The sequence below is a fragment of the Heteronotia binoei genome, chromosome 10 (genome assembly GCF_032191835.1).
Source record: "Heteronotia binoei isolate CCM8104 ecotype False Entrance Well chromosome 10, APGP_CSIRO_Hbin_v1, whole genome shotgun sequence".
NCBI lineage: Eukaryota > Metazoa > Chordata > Lepidosauria > Squamata > Gekkonidae > Heteronotia > Heteronotia binoei.
The window spans coordinates 38503854-38525821 of record NC_083232.1 but is presented as its reverse complement, the minus strand read 5'-3'; the positions used below and the strand labels follow the sequence as shown (position 1 = coordinate 38525821).

The 21968-nt window shown below is 41.6% G+C and overlaps 1 protein-coding gene and 1 non-coding gene across 3 annotated transcripts in view; both read right to left on the bottom strand.

The window, feature by feature from the left end:
* ITGA8 (integrin subunit alpha 8) overlaps positions 1-21968 on the bottom strand; it is a 163767-nt gene that overhangs the window by 51616 nt on the left and 90183 nt on the right. For both annotated transcript variants that reach the window (XM_060248426.1, XM_060248428.1), the window contains exons 21-25: positions 15924-16016; positions 11437-11516; positions 9672-9752; positions 4755-4860; positions 721-879 (exon numbers count right to left, since the gene is read on the bottom strand). In XM_060248426.1, coding sequence (XP_060104409.1) covers positions 721-879; positions 4755-4860; positions 9672-9752; positions 11437-11516; positions 15924-16016 — 519 coding nt within the window. The remainder of the gene's footprint in view (positions 1-720; positions 880-4754; positions 4861-9671; positions 9753-11436; positions 11517-15923; positions 16017-21968) is intronic.
* Positions 19914-19980, bottom strand: TRNAL-GAG (transfer RNA leucine (anticodon GAG)). Its single transcript has one exon. It is a non-coding gene; the product is annotated as a tRNA-Leu (tRNA).

Genomic DNA, 21968 nt, shown 5'->3' with positions numbered 1-21968 from the left:
ATGTTGTTCTGACAGAAGAAAGGAAGATGATAGACCTCCAGAAAAACTAGGGAATGTGCATATGAGGAAATGCTATTGATCTCATAAAAAAGCTGTTTCTATAATTCTGTTGAGAGTCATACAAGCAGCTGCCTGAGTGGTCACTTGAAACACAACCTGTTTGAAGTTGCCCCATGAGCCAGGCAATGTATGTGAAGCAGCTTTCCATGCAGTTTCAGCACTTCACTCTGTGCAGTCGCAAACAGGAAAAAATGTGAGGTTTTGCTACCATTGATTAATCATTAGAACTATAGTGCAAGTAACTGGCCATAAGTAACTTACCTTGTGGAGTAGACTTCATGTGTTTTGGCCCTCAGATAGAAATTGTCTGAAACCACTTCTAGAGCAGGGGTAACCAAACTTGCTTAAATGTAAGAGGCACATAGAATAAACATCAGATTTTTGAGCGCTGCAAAACCTGAACGTCTGGTGTTTGAGAGCTGCAAGACAAGGAAGGAAGGAAGGAAAGAAAACCAACTTTCTCTGGCTGGCTTGGCTTAGAGAAGTGATTTAAAGAGAGAAATTCCTTCTCCAAGTCAGCTAAGAGGGCGGGCTTTCAATATGTGTGAAAGAACCACATGTGGCTCCTGAGCCGCAGTTTGGCCACCCTGATCTAAAGAAACATCATAGAAGGATATGGTGATCAGCATTTTAAGACATGTGTTTTGATAATGGTCCTACCTTAATTTCTAAACTGTTGATAGAAGAGCTTGTCTGACATTGCAATGGACCGTGTGTCTGAATATGCAGGATGTAAAGAAGGAATTCCTTTCTGCTCAGGACTGGCCATTCCACATACAAGAGAGTATCACTGATGGCGCTTGGTCCAGCGTTGTGCAACTATACAGTTCACAAGAAGAATTTAACTAGAAACTTGCAGCTGAATATTTAAAATCAAGATAATAAGCAAAATCCATTCCCTATGCTCCCAGCCTCACTATTTCTTTCCTTTCAGTGCCAGATCATGATGCTGCAATGATAGAAGGTACAAATGGCAGAATTTTCCTAGCAGGAGCATCTGGCAGAATTCCCCTTTGACTTTCTTCTCCATGTTCCCTCTTCCTTTTCACCAACAGTGTATTTGTCACTGGGCCTATGTGTATTTATAAACCAGGTCCATTTTCTCCTGGGTTACTCCAGTTCTACTTTTCCACTACCCATGTGCTTCTCCTCAGATCTCTGCTTTTCAGCCTTGAACCTTCTGGGTTCTCTGTCCTTTAACTTCTGTATCTTTTAGAGCATCTTCCCTATACATTTCTCTCAGAAAAGCTGGTTTCCCACATTCCTTTGCTTCACGAATGACTGAACACTCTGAGTCTTCACACTAACATCAGCATCAGATAATTCCCCACTGTACAAACTATGTGCAGTATAAGTAGACACAGTACAAAGTAAAATGTGACATATTTTGAGAATACAATTTCCCCCCCTCAGGCAGCTTTCAACTAAAACAATAAAACAAAACCATTATAAACAAGCCAATGTCATTAAAGTAAGCCAGGGTGTAACAGCATAAAATAAACACTGATCATCCTAAAATAATGTAGATAAAATGATCTTTGGGCCAGAAGCGGACCACAAAACATTAGTTAAAAGCCTGAGTAAAAAAGAAATGGCGCCTAAAGGAAAGTAGGATACATGCCAAATGAGCCTCATGGGGAAGACAATCCAAAGGCGAGATGCCATCACTTAAATCCAGCTCTCTGGGGGTTTTTTTTGCTTTTTTTTACATAGATAAGGAACAGCTCTGCAAGAAGAAATCACTATCTCTTTCTCTTTTGTTTTAACTTATGAGGAACAGAGTCATAAAAGAACAAAGTGAGTGACTCAGGTTAGTTGGCTGGCTTGTGGAAGAGGTCTGTTCTTCCATCCTTTGGTTGCTAAAAACATCTGGCAATTTAACAGCCCATCCCACAACAAAGAATATGGTTGGACCCAAAGTTCAGTTTCCATTAATGGAAGGCTCTTCCATCAAAGGAATGGAACATTTCTGCCTCTCTCCTCCTGCTGCAGTCTTCTGTTAATGAAAAATATAGTTTGGATCCTAGTACTCATGGTATGGTGTTAAGAGCTAGCATGGGTATAGAGGTTAGTGTTGAATCTTGACTCTACCACAGAAACTTGCTACATGACCTTGGGCCAGTCACTCTCTTTCAGCCCAAACTGCCTCAAGGGGTTATTATTGTAAGGATAAAATGGAGAAGAGAATGATGATGTAAATCCTTTGTGTCTCCACTGGGGAGAAAAATGGTGTAAAATTACAGGGCAGGGCCTAGTAGTTACATCTCCTTGATACTGTTGGATTCATTTTCATTTAACTGGTTCCACTTAATCTTGAGGAAAATACAGTCTAAATAAATAGTTTAAAACTGACTGGAACCCTGAATAGCTGAAACCCTCTGAATATCAGTACTGTGATGGTTTTGTAATATTAACTGAGCACAGAGGATCACATGCAAGGAAAGGTAGCCCAACGCCACGTGCAGTGGTAATACATCAGAAGCTAAACCAACCCCTTAATCTTAAGCACCATCAGCAGCTAACATGCTACAACTGACAAGGACCAAATGTGTGACTATGACATGCATTCAACAAGTATCCCCAACTCTACTGTAAACTATACATTGCTTTCTTCCTTGTCTTTGGCAGGGTCCAATCCCAAGTCCAGTCCCCTAATGTTATGGACCTCAGATCAGTTTTTTCCCAAAGATGTCCATCTAAACTGTGAGCTTTAAACTATGAAAAAATAGCTATAGTCAATTGTTATCTTTTCACAACAGGTTTCTGTTGTTGGTTCTTCAGAGCTTGATCTCGGAGAGGGGAAAAATACAAGTGAATGCTACAATGGGAGTGCAAAGAGGAGTGTGATGGTTGCCTCTTAGGCAGGTGTGGAAGGCATCCTGGTCTGGAGCTGCTTTTCGGATTCCAGAGGCTGGGGTTTAGAAGTGTTAGTGCAAACTTCAAGGGTTTGCTTTCAAAAATGATATGGGGAGGAAGATCGCAATTTTAACAGCATTTGTTGTGGTTACTTTGTTATATCACATGTTTGCACAATGTGGTTCCACATTTGGTTCTGACAATTCCAGCCTTCCCAATGCAATCACACTCTCTTTCTTTTGCTAAAATTTGACTGATTCATTCATTTTCGTTATACACGAGATTTGGGTGCTGCTGTCTGTCCAATTAGTTGCAGGTGAAACTGTCACAGCCATCTCTTTCTCTCTCTGTCTCTCTCACATATAGAGTTTTCCTCAACACAGCTATTTATTTATTCATATTTTAGATTTGTGAATTGCCCAATCACCAAATATGCAGGGCTTTGGGCAATATACAACAAAAGTCAAAAACATCAGTATAACATTGCTAAAATCAGTAAAACAATCCTTCCTACATTATAATGATCTCAAGATGGCATCTCTAATGTATACTCAAATTTGCTCTGGACCATATCACTGTCTCATGGGCAGGATGAAGAGGAGGCTAATGTGAGAGAGGGGGAAAAAGAAAGGAGGGTGCCAGCCATGATGGAAACCATTGCTGTCCTCAACTAAACATCTCTGCCTTGTAGGTTCTGTGGAACTGCCCTGACTCTGACTTGGTGAAATTCTCTGCCAAATACCATCAGGACTCTGGTTGAGGACAGCCAGATATCTTTAGGGCCAGGGATCACCCACAAATTGTTTCCATTGGAGAGTTCCAGGGACATACCAGAAGAGGTGGTCCTGAACATTTGCCAGTTCCAGACCTTTCAAAGCCTTAAAGGTGTATATGTGCTGTCCATGGCATTCCTGTGAGGACCGTGCCCCTGCATTCTGGATCAGTTGAAGCTTCCAGGTCAGTCTCAAGGGCAGGCCAGCGTACAGCGAGTTACAGTAGTCTAGTCTGGAGGTGACCGTTGCATGGATTACTGTGGCTGGGACAGGGCATAACAGGAAGGGGGCTGAATGCCATGCTTGGTGTATGTGGAAAAATGCTAGTCTGGTAATATTTGTGACCTGGGCCTCCATAGTTAAGGAGGTGTCCAGGATCACATCCAAGCTCCTGATGGATTGTGCCAGTATTAATGGCATCCTATTAAGAGTGGGATATCAATGCTCCTCCCTCAGCTGCAGAACCTCCGACTTTGTTGGATTCAGTCTATTTTTTAACCCTTCCACCATGGCCTCCAGGCCCACAGCCTGATTATGTGAGGTGGTATCTAGGCAATCATCCAGTAGCAGATATAGCTGGGTGACACTGGTGTATTGGCACCCCAGCCCAAAGCTCCACACCAGCTGGGTGAGGGGGCACATGTAGATGTTAAATAACATGGGGGAGAGGATTGCCTCCTGAGGAACCCCATGTGTTAAAGGGTATCTAGTTGACACCTTTTTATCCAATGCTACTCTCTGTCCCTGACCAAGGAGGAAAGCCATTTCAGGGCTACCCCACAGACTCCCACATCAGCAAAGTGGTGGATCAGGAGACTGTAATTGACTGTGTTGAATGCTGTTGAAAGACTGAGCAGCAACAGCAGCATTGAACTACATTGATCCAGCTGCCTGCAGAGATCATTTGTCAAGGTGACCAACACCATTTCAAAAGGCAATCTTACTGCTCTTTGCCCACAAGCCAGAATCTTGGACTAGCATTCAGATACCAGAATTCACCATGATCCTGTGAAACTATAATATATAAATCCCTTGGATCTCACTGCTTTATTTGCAGATTCTTACTTCATATATATGCTCCACCAAAGGTCCAATGTCATCTTCTTTGGTAGGTTCTTCCTTTGGTTCCCAGTTATGAATTGGTAAAACAATTTGTGGTGGATGAGAAACTCTGAAAATGGTTCAAGAATGAAGCCACATCAAATGGATGACCAGTTACACAAATGAAAATCTTTATACGGTGTTTAGTAAATGATAAAGTACATCTTTGGATATCAACTGGAGATGGATTGCAAGAGTCAAGAAACCTTCCATGAGCATGTTCTAAATAGGTGCTCATCTAGCTCTTAAAAAGGGGGGATGCAGAAATTGACTGGGAGTACTTTAGAAGCTGGTTGCAATTGATCTAATTGATCAATTGATCTAATTGATCAATTGATCTAATTGATCAATTGATCTAATTGATCAATTTTACTATTTTTTGTATATTTGTATGAGAAATATCCACAAATGGCAATTAGATAACTAGGTCCAATATGCTCCTCTTCCAATTACCAAGGCACAAATAATGAGCTGAACTAATGCCACAGTAGCAAGAAGAGATGGTGGCATTTCAGTTCTACTGCTGTGCAGCATAACCACCTCTATATAGTCTTACAGCAATGGAAGCCAAAGATTACTGCTATTCTTTTAAAAGCTCCTTTCAATTAGTTATGACCAGTATGTCTAGGAAATGTGCCCACCCATAGCTACCTTTCTATATTTATTAACAGTGACTAGAGCTAAGTAGGATCCAAGTACTACAGCAGTTAACAGCTATAGCAGATTTGCTGTAAAAACAGCTCAGTCAGTTTCAAAACCGCCACCACTCCAGAGGGCTTTTCAGTTTCAGCACATTCTCCTTCTAAGTGCAAATTTAACAAAATAACTCTTAAAATGCAATTCATTTTATATACAATATCAAAAATATATTTTAATACCTGTGCACAAAGAAGAATTTTAACAATTTTTAGTATTCATACAAAGATATTGTAACTAGGGAAACTGCATTGCAAACAAGAAATAGCATTGTTTGGATGCAATACCTATGTGTTAAAACAATAATTGAAAGAAATGGTTAATTATAGTCAGAAACAGTTAAGCAATGTCCCATAAAGTTGTGAAGACCTGTATATGCAATACAGATGTAACCCGCCCCCCCCAAAAAAGTGTTACCAAATGCAACAAAAATGATATTAATTTAGATTCAGATGATTAGCAATAAATTGATTCTTCAAAGTTTACACCAGGCCATTTTAACTGCCACAGGTACACTGAGATGTCCCATAATACAGATGCAAAACTCAAATAACAGGCATGGATCCATAAACAACAGGCATGGATCCATGCATCAAAAAGCCCCTCTGATATAACTAGATATGTTATTATACTTATTGTGGAAAAACATGAGCATTCCTGTGGCAAACACATTTGGCGTGTAAAGTGCAAGACAGCCCTAAGCTTTGGCTCTTCAGCTGGTGGATTTAGTCTGGATCCAGTTTATTTCTACCCAAGAGCTTCCTCTATCATCCTCTTTCTTGTCTGTTAGGCAGTAACACCCCTGCCAGCTTCCGCTTGAGTTGATCTGCATCTGTGTTCCAAGGAGAGGAGAAAACAGTACAGCTGGACCCATACTTATCACTATGGTTAGCTCATGTTTCCTTGCATATTCACAAGCTATTGCACAACATTTGCAAGTTCCTAGTTAAAGCAGAACCTTAATAGAGCCATTTTTGTGCTGCAATTTCATGAAATGGCCCTCCCAGACTGATTTTGCAATAGTAGTCACTTGGCCCTTGGGCTTCTGCTTTCCCTGGCTCAACCTATCAATTCCACACCAGTTGTGGTGTGGCCACTTTTTGATCTACACCTCCCTCCAATTTCCTCTGTGACATCTTGATCTCTAAAAAACAAGACCAGGAAGACATAGGGGAAATTGGAGGGAGGCACAGGTGAAAATGCGGCTGCACAGCAACTGGTGGGGAATCAATTGGTTAAGCCAGGGAAAGCAGAAGTCTTGAGGGCAGAGCGACTGTTACTGCAGAATCAGTGCCAGTCTTTAGGAACGAGGCATCCATACATGAACCTCACAAGATAATGCATTAGTTTCTGGTACTCTATTGAGAAGGGCCACTGATTAGTTAATAAAAATAAAACTGTTTCATGTTCCTGCCAGTTGTAAATACCAATGCAAACCACAAGATAGCTAAATATATATCCACACATTCATTTGTGAAGAAAAATTACATCCAATAGTAAATATTTTAAGGGAATATTTTGCAGCCATCAATGGAAAGAAACAAAGGCATATTGAATTAGGTGTTTGTCTTATAAAATCTGTATTATTTCACAAACAGTTTCTCCTTCAAATGAGAGTATCCATTTTAATTTTTCTTTGGAGATTAGGAACTGATTGATTATGATATGATATTAGCAAAGCCTAGACAGGATACAGTTTTAGGAGCTCCATAGAGCAGGATTTTAAAATCTGGTATTGTTCATTGTATTCCATGAGCTGCATTTTTAGACACTTGGTTAAAGAGGAATGTGTTGTGATATACAATCTCTAGGTTTCGTAAAATATACTTAAGAATGCAGATACTTTATTAATAAATTGAGGTAAATGGCCACTATCCAGATACCCATTCAATTAGTTCCATGTGGCTTGTAGACCTTTGGGACATATTACCTTGAAGAGTGCTCCTCAAGCTGCAATGGAAACCAGGCTGGAAACTTGGAAAAGTTTCAACAACAATTTGCGATACAGTGTGGGAATGCTGCTCCCTGGTAATCCCTCTGAGCTCATGGACAACCTAGAGGAACTCTCTGAACTAAAACCGTTATCTGAAGTCTAAAGACAATGTGAGACTACTGTTGACTATACTGGGCTTTGAATTAGGTTGACATTTGGTCAATTTTCTGTTTACTTTTAATTATGTTCTGTCCCCGCCCCTATTTTAGGAGTATTGGGCTGTCTGATGGGCTACACCAGAAACTTTACCACTAATCAATGAAATGTAGACATATCATCTGTCTGTTCCATTTTTATCCCAGCCTTTCTTCAACAAGCTCAGGGGAAAACACATGTTTTTACCTTCTATTCTATTCTCACAACAGACCTGTGAGATAATTAAGCTGAGAAAAAGTAACTGGCTCAAATCACTGAGTATTGATCTTCCTGGTGGACTTGGATTTTGAACCCAGATCTTGCTAATCCAATGCCTACAATAACTACACCACCTCCAGGGCTTTTTTTTTTGTAGTAGGAGCTCCTTTGCATATTAGACCACTCCCCACTGATGTAGCCAATCATCCTGGAGTTTACAGTAGGCTAAGAGCCCTGTAAGCTCTTGGAGGACTGGCTACATCAGGGGTGTATGGCTTAATATGCAAAGGAGTTCCTGCTACCAAAAAAAAGCCCTGACCATCTCGAATTATGCAGCCTATTATAAAGCACAGGACTGGACAGAGGATAAAGGGACCCCTATGAAACCATTTAATCCTTCCTATGAGCATTTTATGATATGCTTCTGTCAGAAGACATTCTTGTGAAAAAGTTTTCACTGTCTCCCCACTGTCACATTCCCTCCAAATCTCACAGAAGGTTTCCAAATACATGGAACCAGAGGAGGCTGGCCCATACAGGGTCCCTTTTACAACACTGCCAACAGTGTGAACCTTACTTTGAAAAGAGAAAAGTAACAGTTGATGGACACAAATAACTTACAAACCCATTTTAAAAGGATCATTTATTCTAGAGTTCTGATTCTGAACTTTTCATTGACGTGTTCACATTTTCAGTTGCTTAAATCCAAATGTACCTGGAAAACAACTGCTAATCTAACTAAAAGCAGAAGATGAGTAGGGTTTGATTAACCACATTTGCACATGTCAGGAAAATGTTGTCTGATCACACATAAGGTATGCCTACTCTTCAGATTTAAAGGTGGCAACCAGATGTTCAGTTTGCAGCCAAGTCAGCACTGCCAACATCCATGGAAAACTTGAACCATATGCTGTCAGTGAATGTGAACCCTTTTCAGGAGTTGGCCTACCAAACCGGGTGAAGGGCAAAAGTAGGGAGAGACAGAATCGGATTAAAGGCTGATGAACAATGCAAGATCTAAGACAAATACAGCAGATAAGGTCCACTGCTGGTATATCAAGATTTCTGATATGAAAACAGATGCTGAGTCTCTTCTCAGTACACAGCTGCCTCTCCTTCACACCTCTGGCTCAGTGAGGAAGGGACAGCCACGAACTAAGAAGACACTCAGTCTATTTTCACACCAGGTCAAGAACGAAAACTCCTGCTTGCACTGATTGTGAGATGGCGGATGGAATGCATGCCAGAAGCAACAAGACAGTTACTGCCACCAGCAGTGCCCTAAGACTCAACACACATACAGTTATGAGTGTGCCATCACAAGAGCACTCCCATATGTGGTACTGCCAGCAAGCAATCACTTTAAGCAGCAGCTAACACACTGGAATGGTTTGTGAAAATAGAACCACAGTGTGAACGGGTGGCAGGCTGCAGCAGTTAACAGAGTGAGGAAATGTACTCTGTGGCTGAAGAATAGATTTTTTACCACTTTGGCTGGCTAGCTGATGCAAAGAGTAGAATCTATTTCTTATACAACAATTGTGAAATTGAAATGAGATTAGAATATAGCACCTAACCCTGTCTGGAAAATAATGACGTAGAAATTTTAATGGCCATTTCTTTTCAGGTGTATGAAGAGTTAGCATCAGAATCTAAGATTCTTATGCTTCAAAGTTTCTGTTGTGAAGAATTTTTGCAGTGCCATGAGAAATCAGTGAAGTGTCTGAACTGAAAAGCCCCTTTGTGGCCTAATTAACACTGAGGTCTGGATTACTGTAAACCATACTACGCAAACATTTATGTTAGTTTCAAGTATGGGCTGAATATAATGTACTTACCCTCTGATCTGTACTCGAGCCACTGCACTTATGTCCATCTGAACGTTAACAAAGTTACTGTTGGAATTAACTTTGTTGGTACTAAAAAAGATTTGTGGAAAGATTAATTAGTGTTCAAAAACACAAACTTGGAAAACATTTCAACTTAAGCCTGTTATGTTCCTGGGTTATAGCATTTATGACGTTATTAGCGGTGATGGCTAAATGGAACATCCATGTTTGGAGGCAGTACACCTCAGAATAACATGTTCAGGGACAAGAAGAGAGGGAGGCTTATGCCTCCATGTTTTATTTGTGGATATTCCAGGGCATCTGGGCATTGCGAGAAACAGGTAACTTGACTAGATGGTCTGATCACAGAGTGCTCTTCATGATAAGTTAAAATTTCATTACTAAACAGGAAAGACTGAGGGAGGGAAGGGAGGCGGTATTTAGTATTTAAATTTATGTACACACACACATACACATTATATACATACACATGTACACACATTCTTTAGCTGATTTCACAAGCTTAAAAATGCTAATAAAAGGGATGCTATAGGTCCAATGTTTAATTATATACAAAAATGCATACATTTAATTTAAAGCAATATCCTGTAAAATATGACAAAATGTAATTTGTACTATAAATACTTATACAGCTTCACCATGTGCTAATAAATCAATACCAGCATATTTCACTACGATAATCAGCAAATTACATACTCCAGTAAAACAGCCAAATTATAACACCTGAAATCCAAAAATTATGAGGTGGTTATGACTCATATCCAAATTGATAAATGTTACTCTTCAGAAAGCTTTATTTAATGCCATTGTGTCTGTCTAATCTTATCCAGCAATCTCTCCCTGTATAGTAACTGCATCCCAAACAAATGTTTTTATATAGTGATGATGAATCAGCTTTACTTCATAGGCTTTGCTTTGAACATTCCTTAATATTTTGAATGGGAAGACTATGATGCAAATCTCTCAAGCAGAACCCCCCCCCCCAAACTTTTTCTGTCCCTTGAGGCTGATGTAGATCAGCCTGTGAAAGTCCATGTTTATCACTCAGCTGTCAACAAAAGTGAATTTCCTACAAAAATTATAGTCCATATTCAGTGGTGCTTCTTTCCTCCCTGATACTTCCATTGGCAGAACAGAAACTGAAGACTTCCTAGTTTCCAGCAATAACAGCTTATTGTGACTGCGTTCTAGAATCCTAGTATGTAGGCAAGAGAATGAACCACCATTTGCCTTTAAATGTCACATCAAAGGCTGCTTCCACAGGGAGCTGGGCTTTTTTAGAACATCCACATGTGGTCATCTATTGATCACTTTGCTTTGCTGTGATCTTTCCCAAACTTGGAGCAATCTTTTTTGAATGATAGCAGTCAAAGCATCGTTTGTATGCCATGTGAATCAAAAGGTGCATATTTTTGCAGATCCTGCCCATACTGACCTCATTTTTCTTGCACTGTAGCAAATGGCATACCATCATATGATTATGATGATCTATAGTTATGATTGGATTTCAAGCATATTCCTTGGTAAAACCCCAGTGTGTCACAGAAAGCTATGTTATCAGAACATACACCTATTTTTTGCTTAATTTGCTGTTTCTTCGGTTCAGGTGTTCAACAGCTATGGAATTTTGGGTTGAAGAAATGGTAAGTGGGACAGGAAGCAAATGCATGAACTAGGTAAAAATAAACCTGTTTACCAATGAATCAGACTTTGGTAGACAGAACTATCATGTTGTTAGGAAAAATAGTCTTACCTTTGAATTTGTAGTTCAAAGTTGATGCTTAATTCAGCATTTTCAAAATGCTGAACGGTAAATTTGATACCTGCAGAAAACTAGAAATCAGTTTGGTTATTAGCAGTGGATGTTTATTAGAAGAGGGTGTCACACATGTGGCTTAAGGGTAATGTCTGAGACAGTCCTTGAGTGTTGCTCTATTGAAGCCATTTTGAAATGTAAGAGGAACACATGCACAGTGTTGCACATAGTTCTTCACAATGAAAATGAAAACCTCTGCTCTCTGGCCTTTTAAAGCTTACAGAGTCATTTGCTCCTTTGCTGTCTGTTCAGTGAGAAAAAAGAACTGACAAACTATCTCTTTAGGATCAGAAGACAGAGAGAAATAGAGAGAGCTCTGAATCATCAAGAAAGAAGACTCAGAAGGAGGGAAGAGTGATGTTGAAAGCTCTTTTGGATCCCCATTGGAGGGTGTCCCACCTCAGCCGACGCAGGACTCAGCCAAGGGGGGGCTCGTCTCCCCCGCAGCTGTCCACCCGACCAAGTACCACCAGCAAAGGGCCCCCCTGATGGATGCCGGGACCACCCAAGACTCCCCCGTTCACCCCAATGCTGCCGGAGAAGCTCGCAGCGCCGGGTGGCGGCCGCACCAGGTCCCGCAGCCGCCCGATGTGGCAGAGACCCGCCTGAGGCCGTAGGGAACCAGGGGAACCAGGACCCGGGCTGCAGCAAGCCGAGAAGAGCTCCCGCCTCACAACACAGCCCTCCAGAGAGCCAGCCCAGAAGCAAGGAAAAGGAAATGCCCCAGGACGCCACGGATCGGCGTCAGGGCTTATAAGGAGCGGCGGGGCCAGCCCAGGGAGGGAAGGGAGAGTGGGGGTGGAGCCAGAGGGGGAAATAAAAGGCAGCCAAGCTGAAAGGTCGGGGAGGAAGCAAATGGTTGTGAGGAGAGGGCTGCCTACCCAGAGAGAGTGGACGAGGACCCCAAAGCACCACCGGGGATAGGAGGCTCTGGGTGGTGCAACCCAGCCCCTTCCCAATTCTGAGACCTACACAGCTGGCTACCAGTAATCACCAGGGGTGCTGGCCATGAGGAGGCCTCTCGGGAGGGCAGCAGGGGTGTGACAGAGGGAAAGGCAGGGTATAACTGTCTAAAATGATTTAAATAAAACTGACTGCCTGGAAGCAATTTTTGTGTGCCACAGGCATATGGATGAATTATTCCTTAAACCATGTGCATGTGCATTGGATTTTAAAAGCCAAGAACAAGACAAGTCAGTGGTGTTGTTGAGTTCAGAATTGAGAGCCCAGTCTCTTGGAAGGGCAGCAGAGGCTCTGGCAATGGTCCAGATATGGGGCCCTCTCTGTGGAGGTAGTGGGATGAGGTTAAACCTGAGAGAGCAAATGCCTTCAGAGTGAACTTTAGAGATCCAGCATTGAATCCACATATGCATTTGTCAGCTCTGTTGTGTTTGGGGATTGGGGACAACCATTTACTATTCCTTTATTTAATTCTCAACATGGCCCTAAAGTGCAGATTTTAAAAAGGTACACGATGGGGCTATGTACAAATAAGGGGTTTTGGGGTTTTTTTTACAGAGAATCTGAAAATGAAAAAGGTAGGGAGATTTTTTAAAAATGCAAAGTTAAAGGTGTCTTCCACACAGGGACAGGATTGGGTGCTGTCCCCATTATTGATGCAGCTGCAGCTAAAGCACAGCAACAATAGGGCTTCCACATGACAGATTGCCTGTGGTTTCCCTGTCCCAAGTCCCCCGGAGGTGACCTTCCCCTCCTCTGGGCCTCCAGGGCTTTGCAAATTAAAAAATGTGCTAGAATTTTGTCATATTGATATACAGTTGTAACATTAAATACAGTATGTTGCAAAGGAATGGGATAGAGACTTACTTTTTAATATTGAAATTCAGAGAATGTGCTACACCTACCATTGTAACAGTGTACTGATATAACAATATTCCAGGGCTGATTTCTTTAAAAAGCCACCCAATGGTGAGAGAAGAAATTGTCTGCCACAAGGACAGGGTCAGGGAAAATGCCTATCATGTGGGCAAGAAAGTCCAAATTTACCCACCCACACAACAGCCATCCAGGCTTTACTGCAACCTTTCCTTTAACTTTGGAGCAAAGCAGGTTTTTAAAAATATATTGGAGGAAAGCTAGAGAAAGCCCTGGAGGTACACAAATGCATCACGAAGCTGAGGGGAAGCATGGGGGGGGGGGGGGAATCCGCTCAACGAAAGCACTGAACTTGAGTCAGATAACCCATGTAAAGGACCCCAAAAACAAGCAAGGTCATGACACTATATTGTGAGGTGCTGCCTTAATTATACAATCCTATTACACAATGCAGGTAAACAATGTAGTAGCTGGGGAGAAGGTGAGAGGGAGAGATGACAACCATAGGGGATAGAGGCAGCAGCAGTGGGAGAGTGGGGCAGAGGCACTAGTGGCAGGAGGAAGAGATGGATAGAGAGGAGGAACATCATACACACAAGAAGCTCCCTTATACTGAATGAGGCCACTGGTCCATCACAGTACTGTGTACTGAAACTGGCAGCAGTTCTCCAGGGTCTCAGTCAGAGGTCTTTCACATCACTTATTACTAGATTCTTTAACAGCTAATGCTGAGGGTCGAACCTGGGACTTTCTGTACACCAAGAAGAAGCTTTGTCACTAAGCCTCAGCCCCTCCCCAAAGAGGAGAGGAAGAAGAGTCTGTAGGAAGGCTGGAAAGGGAGAAAGAAGGGATAGCAAATAAGGAAAAGCTTCCTACTCCTGCAAATTATTCACAGGCTTCTCCTCTTGCTAGATATAGCGACGATGATGAAAACAATTTGTTGCTCCATAGGCATTGCAGGTACAACCACAACAACAGAGATCCACAATATATAGTTCTAGCAGCCTGGCATCTGGAAATCCAGTTGCACATGATCTAATGGAGCGCACACACACACCGCAGTCATTCTAAAGATCTACAAGAGCCTCCCCCCTCCCCCATCAGTTTCACCTTCACTGAAAACATAAAACTGCACTCCTACTGCAAGGTACTAATGAGCAGCAGATGGTCCTTCTGTGTGGCAATGGGCTTTAATGGTGGCTTTTAGTCCTTGACACTGCAAGTAATAATGGGCAAATGAGGTTCACATATGCCAACAATAAAACTCCACAGAGGTCAATGGAACCATGCCTGGCTACTCCAGTTCCACATGCTCTAAATTCATGAAAACTAGATTTTTAAAAATACGAAACTGTATAATGGCACGGTGAGCACAGAGTAGATCTTCAGAACAACTGTGGTATGTGTGTGCTTCATTAGACTGCATGGAACTGGGCACAGTATACTGTATGACATTACTAGTGGTAGTAACGTCAAGAATATGGGCCAGCATTTGAAATTTCCAAGACCTTTGTTTAAAGTATTGTTTGTTTGTTTATTTCCTGCCCTATCCCATGGGCAGGCTCAGGGTGGCTTACAATATAAAATCCATAAAACAATAAAAGCAATAAAACAGTGGCCTGTGCCTCCTGCCAAATGGGTAAAGACAACCCAGGAAACTTCAGGGCTCAAAAGTAAGTGACTGACTCCTCACCGGCAGTTACTCCGCCCCTAGGCTTCTGCTTCAGCCGGCTCAAGCAATTGATTCCCCACCAGTTTCTCTGTGGGAGCCTTTTGATTCATGGCTTCCTCCCATTCCCCTCGCAGTGACCAGATCTGGGGTTTTGGAGCAAGGGGAATGGGAGGTAGCTGTGGATCAAAAGCTGCCCACGCAGCAACTGGTGGGGAATTGGTCACTTGAGCTGCTCAAGAAGAAGCCCGGGGGCGGAGCAACTGCCGGTGAGGAATCAGTCAGTATAAAGAAAAGTAAGTAAAGTAAGTATCCTTTAAGGGAAGACATTGATTTTTAAAAGAGTTTGAAATTTCATGGCAAACCATTCATTTTGAATCTAACATCACAAGAAAAAATACAACTTCAGACTGATTCTTTGTGTAAGAAATACTGAAATAAAGAACACAGGTGGCATATATCAGTGTTTCTAGCCTTTATAAGAAAAATGCATAACAAACAATATAAACTGATCAGATGAAACTAGTCCTTATGTTTGTTTTCAACAGAGGTACTCCTTTCCTGCTCAAGGGCAGCTGCATTCAGAAACAGTACATTGTGGCACAATCTAGAGTATTTTGAGTAATTTTAAATCTCAATGGAAACCAGTGGGCAAATGCACACTTGTCAAGCCCCACTAATTTTAATAGAAATTTAATGGGTTAATGACATCTGGATTGTGTCCAAGGTCATAAATAAATTCAGAGAATTATGTTTTCTTACACATTGTAATGCCTTCTACTTTACCAACAATTTCCGGCCCAAAGAATTGTTTTAGCTGGCACTTATTGACACAAATCCCTCCTAATTGAGGTAGTTTTCCATTAACTCCCTAAACAATTCAATTTGATCAAAATCAGCAAATGTGGTTTTGCCTTACATTTGTTCCAGCTGCCATGGGGTTCCCAAGGTCACAAATCACCATTCTAGTTTCATTTTCCATCTTGTAATCGCAGCTCAGCACACGTAAGGCCTGTAACAAAAGAACACCAACATGGAGGTCACAGGTCAATCCAGAATGTATCCTGTTGGCAAAATGAATGCCTTTGAGAAAGCAAGATTGCTGTTGATTTCAAACACCTGCACAGAGGTCCAGTCTTTGACTCCTAATCTAAGAGGGTCTGAGACTTGGAAGAGAACAAGTAAGAAATATCTTGAAAGATCTGTAAGGATAGACAAGAGAGAGTATTTATGGGGGTTTTTTTTGGGGGGGGGGGAGGGGGGTTGCTTCTTTGCTGCAGGCTCTAAGGGTAAAAATGTCTCTGGGTAAAACCATCAGCCTAACTAGCTACTTTGTCCCTATACCTTGTGGAAGATTGCAGAAATTGAAATGCTCTTGCAGGAATGTGCATTCCTTGATGACAAATTTTGATGTGAAATGCAGTGGAAAACCAGTTTTACTTGTAAGGAAACAGCTAAACCATTCTTTTGGGTTGTTATGTAATCAGGGCCGGCTTGCCCACTAGGCAAACTAGGCGGGCTTTTGGGCTTTTGCCCCCCCTCTGGTGCCCCAGGCAAGCGCTTAGCTTGCCTTCCTTCCCCCCCCCCCCCACCGCTGCTGCCACCACCAGCTCCCTTCAGGCTGCCCCCCGGTGCTCTGCTCACCTGCCCGCTGCTGCTAAAAGCAGTGGCGCTCCACTTGCCCCTCCTGCTCGTTGTGGCTAAAAGTAAGCTCTTCCGACTTTGCAGCTTGCGCCTGCACGTTTTGTCTCTGAACAAAGCTGGCAGAGCTTACTTTTAGCCGCGGCTAGCAGGGGGAAGGGAGTGAGCAGAGCGCCGTTGCTTTTAGCGGTGGCAGGCAGGCAAGCAGAGCACCGGGGGGGGGGGGGTGCCTGCCTAGGGCACTATTCGGCCTAGAGCCGCCCCTGTATGTAATGAAACCATATGGATAGAACCGCAAAATGTTGGAATAAATGCTATTCATCTAATTGAGACTGGTTCTCATTTTAAGTATCTTCATTGAATTTTTTGGGATTGCATATTCCTGCTATTGTGTTTCATTTTCACTGGAATTATTTTGGATGTTTTGAGGAAGATTGCTTATTGTTATAATCTCAGACATTTATAAAAAAAACTCACAAAAAGAATGTTGGAAATTGATTTGAGATTTTGTTACATGGAGGCTTGTTGCCAAAATTCCTTTCAACCTAATCTGCATTTCTCATTTTGTTGCCAAATCTCCAGGTGAGGCTGGACTTTCCAACTGCTTTCCAGATGGCAGAGATCACTTCCCCTGGAAAAAATGGTGGACTCTGTGTCATTATATCCTGCTAAGGTTGCTCCCCTCCTGCTTTGGTCCACATTGTGGAGAAAGACTGTAATTTTCTTAGGTAGAGGCTGCAGGGGAGGGGGAAGGAGATGGAAAGCTGAAGTCGGATCACTTCCTCTATAGAAAATGACCACCTATGTGGTATACCATAACACAACCAAGCCAGGCCCAAAAAAAACAGATCACATCACTAGCACATGCTGATGCTAAAAGCTGCAAGGCCGAATATGACAGGAAAAGGTGGCAACAGCACACTACAGAATGCTGAGCTTCAGCATGTGCATGATCGTGATTACGGTATGATGCCACAGCAAAATGATGCTAAGTGCCCAAGGCTGTGGCACTTGCCCAGAGCCTCTTTCTAGAGTCAGTAGTATTTATTCTCACAACAGGCCTTATTCCTTATTTAACATAATCTACTGCTCCTTATGTATGTTCATGGTGGAATCTACCAGAAAAAAACTGAAGCATTTTTCTCACATCAAGCCAAAGAGTTGCAATAGGGGAAGAGCTATGCTAGCCCTGTGTCCCAGCTTTTTGCCCTAAGTTTTAGCTACTATATATCTCAAGCTATTTCTGGTACTTTGGCAATACTCTTGTTTTTCTTTCATAAGAATGGATAGTGATGATCTTTTCTGTGTGTTATCTCTGGCATCCTTCCTCTAGTTAGATCATCTGTACAAATAAAAAGAAACAGAGAGAAAGAACAGGAAGTTTCAAGACAGTAGGAGTTAAATAACATGGACTAAAAACAAAACAAAAACATTCTTTACTTTTCCTCTTTTGTGATCCTAAGTAAAAGAAACACAGTCTCATGAATGGCATATATAAGAGAGATTCAGGTAGGTAGCCATGTTGGTCTGAAGCAACAGATTCATAGAATCATAGAGTTGGAAGGGACCTCAAGGGTCATCTAGTCCATCCCCCTGCATAATACAGGGAATTCACAAATAGCTCCCTCTAAGTTCACAGAATCAGCATTGATGCCAGATGGGCCAGTGGGCTCAAACTTCATTCTATTGTATCAGACCAACATAGTTACCCACAACAGAACAAAGTAGAACAATACAGAAAAGAGGAGTATGCCCACAGCATCTACCTTCAGTGAACCTTTGAAAAAAGACACATCAATGGATATCCTGCAAACATGTCTTTTTTTGTATTGTATTTTATTTATCATATTCTATTATATTTAGTGTTTCTCTTCTGTAGACAGTCAGGGTACCAGTGTCCCCAAACATACACATATGCTATAGATCTCCTGGCAGGGGATCCTAGAAGGCCTGCTGAGTTTACATAGTTACCTGCCAGAGCTACTGGGCATTGTGTGAAGGTAGAACATCATCTTCTATAACACTTTGCTGTATTTGTACAATTACTTTGAAGCTCCAGAGTGGTGGGAATTGGCTTTTAGAAAAGCTTTTTCACAGTTTCTGATCTTCTCACTGAAGAATATCTCATAACTTCCCAGGGAACCCCACTGTTCCTAAGAACGCAGTCTAAAAATCAGCGTGCTGAAGTAACAGAATCTTTGTTCTCATCAAGAAATTCAGTTTTAGACTCACAATCCAAAGGATGACCAGAATGCAAAAATTAGCATTTGTATTAGGACTTCGCAAAGGCCGGGAGGGGGGTGGGAATGCACATGTTCTCTTGGCAGGTCCTTTGATCTCATATGTAAATCCATTGACACCTGTGTATATTTTCATTATAGCAGCGGTTTATTAGACCAGAGGAGCAATACTTTTCTTTTATTGTAACACATGGCTTATTTTACAGTTCTGAACAGTAGCAAAGCCTAACCAATTAGCATTTGTTTCAAGTAGAAATGGCTGGAATGTGAATGAAAACTGACAACCTACTCCAGTTCTTGGATTAATAAAGCTGCATGCTTTAAAGATGGCAATGCCTTCTGTCCATTCTGGCAATTTAAAGACATGAAAATAGAACATAAAGTATACATCAGTTATACCAAATACATGTATTTATTACAAAATATTTTTTAAAATTACAGGTCCTATTATAGCCCCAATTTAGATTAAAATCATACAGTACTCTCAAACAAATACCTTATGCGACCCTAACATGTTTTGGCCTTATGGCCTTCTTCAGTAGTCAAGCGTAATAATTACACAGTGGCTTCAGACACTGCAAAAATATTACAATAATTAATCAATATAGGACCAAGTTGGAATTGTGTTTTAATCAAATCTGTGACTTTAGGCAGAGATATGCTTAGGAGGCCTCATTTGAAATCACTTTCTTCCTAAGTCAAGTACACATATCCTGAATGGTAGGTCAATTGTGTACCTTCCTAATCTGGTCCAAATTGAGGCTATTTTAGGGCCCGTAATTGTTTTTTTTTAATATTTTGTAATAAATACATGTATTTTTATATAATTGATGTAAATATTGGGCCCTTTGATTTGGAGTCATTTAACCTTCTAGGTTCGTAATTCATGAACATATGAACATATGAAGCTGCCTTATACTGAATCAGACCTTTGGTCCATCAAAGTCAGTATTGTCTTCTCAGACTGGCAGCGGCTCTCCAGGGTCTCAAGCTGAGGCTTTTCACACCTATTTGCCTGGACCCTTTTTTGGAGATGCCAGGGATTGAACCTGGGACCTTCTGCTTCTCAAGCAGATGCTCTACCACTGAGCCACCGTCCCTCCCCATCTTTTTGGGTCTTCTCTTTTTGCTCTTGTAATTTAAAGACCACATCCAGTTGCACAGGTGAAATGCAAGTAAATCCAGGTTGTGTTTACAAGTAAGTAAATTTAAAGACCTAAGAACGACTCCAGGAGACACTGCCTTTTGTCAGGTAAATAAGATGAATTAGTTCTTGCTCTAGGCAAAGGTTGCTGCAAGTTTCAGGGAGGTGGCCCTGCAGCTTAAGCATCTACTGCACAGGTGCAAGCTTCTTAGCATGGTACTATGCTTTAGATGAACTTTGCCAGGAAACAAAGTGGTCCAATCAGGATTTGATTTCTCATGTAATCCAGGAAGTTTGCACAAAGCAAGTTTGCCAAGCATCATGATGAAGTTCTTAACATGCATGTTTTATAGAACAGAACTGTGAAAAAGTTATGTGGCTTGGAGGGGGAAATTCACCACCAGGGAACATAACAGTAAATTAGAGTAACAGAATCATAGAGTTGGAAGGGACCTCCAGGATCATCTAGTCCAACCCCCTGCACAATGCAGGAAACTCACAAATACCTCCCCCTAAATTCACAGAATCTTCATTGCTGTCAGATGGCCATCCAGCCTCTGTTTAAAAACCTCCAAGGAAGGAGAGCCCACCACTTCCTGAGGAAGCCTGTTCCACTGAGGAACTGCTCTAACAGTCAGGAAGTTCTTCCTAATGTTGAGCCGGAAACTCTTTTGATTTAATTTCAACCCATTGGTTCTGGTCCTTCCTTTCAGGGCCACAGAAAACAATTCCACACCATTCTCTATATGACAGCCCTTCAAGTACTTGATGGTGATCATATCACCTCTCAGGGGGATCATGCCCCCTCTCCAGGCTAAACATGCCCAGTTCTTTCAAACTTTCTATATAGGACTTCATCTCCAGACCTCTCACCATTTTGTTCCTCTCCTCTGGACCCATTCCAGCTTGTATATATCCTTCTTAAAATGTGGTGCCCAAAACTGAACACAATACTCAAGGTGAGATCTTACCAGACTGGAGTAAAGCGATGCCATGTGATCTGGACACTATATTTCTGTTGGTACAGCCCAAAACTGCATTTGCCCTTTTAGCCACATCACACTGTTGATTCATGTTCAGCGTATGGTCCACTAAGACCCCTAGATCCTTTTCGCACATACTACTGCTAAGACAAGTCTCCCCCATCCTATAACCATGCATTGGATTTTTCCTATTGAAATGCAGAACTTTACATTTATCCCTGTTAAAATTAATTTTATTAGTTATAGCCCAGTTTTCCAGCCTGTCATGGTCATCCTGTATCCTGTTTCTGTCTTCTACTGTGTTTGCGACCCCTCCCAATTTAGTATAATCTGCAAATTTAATAAGCATTTCCTCTATTCCTTCATCCAAATCATTTATAATGATGTTGAACAAAACAGGTCCCAGGACAGATCCTTGAGGCACTCCACTTGTCACTCCTCTCCAATTGTCAAATGGAAATTTCAATTCCATTTGAATTTAACATTTAAGCTATGAATGCTACATCTATAAAACCCATATTGAAACCAAATATATCCAGGTGGGCAGCCATGCTGGTCTGAAGCAACAGAACAAACTTGGAGTCCAATTGCACCTCTAAGACTAACAAAGTTTTACTGAGAATGTAAACTTTTGTCTTATGAAGTGTGCATGCACACAAAAACTTACATCCTCAATAAAACTTTGTTGGTCTTAAAGGTGCTACTGGACTCCAACTCTGAAACCCAATAGATTTTGTTATAGCAGCTCAGAAACTTATATATTTTAAATATGCAAAATAGGAATGATAATAAAGAGGTTATAAATTTTGCAATCAAACACTTGTCTTGCTGTATCCTAATGATCCCAGAGGTACCTCTGAAGTTGTTTCAATAACTTAAAGGATGGTAATAACTTCTAAGAGCCTGATATCATCCTGGGGCTTTACATATGACACCCCTACTTTCCTCTGGTATAC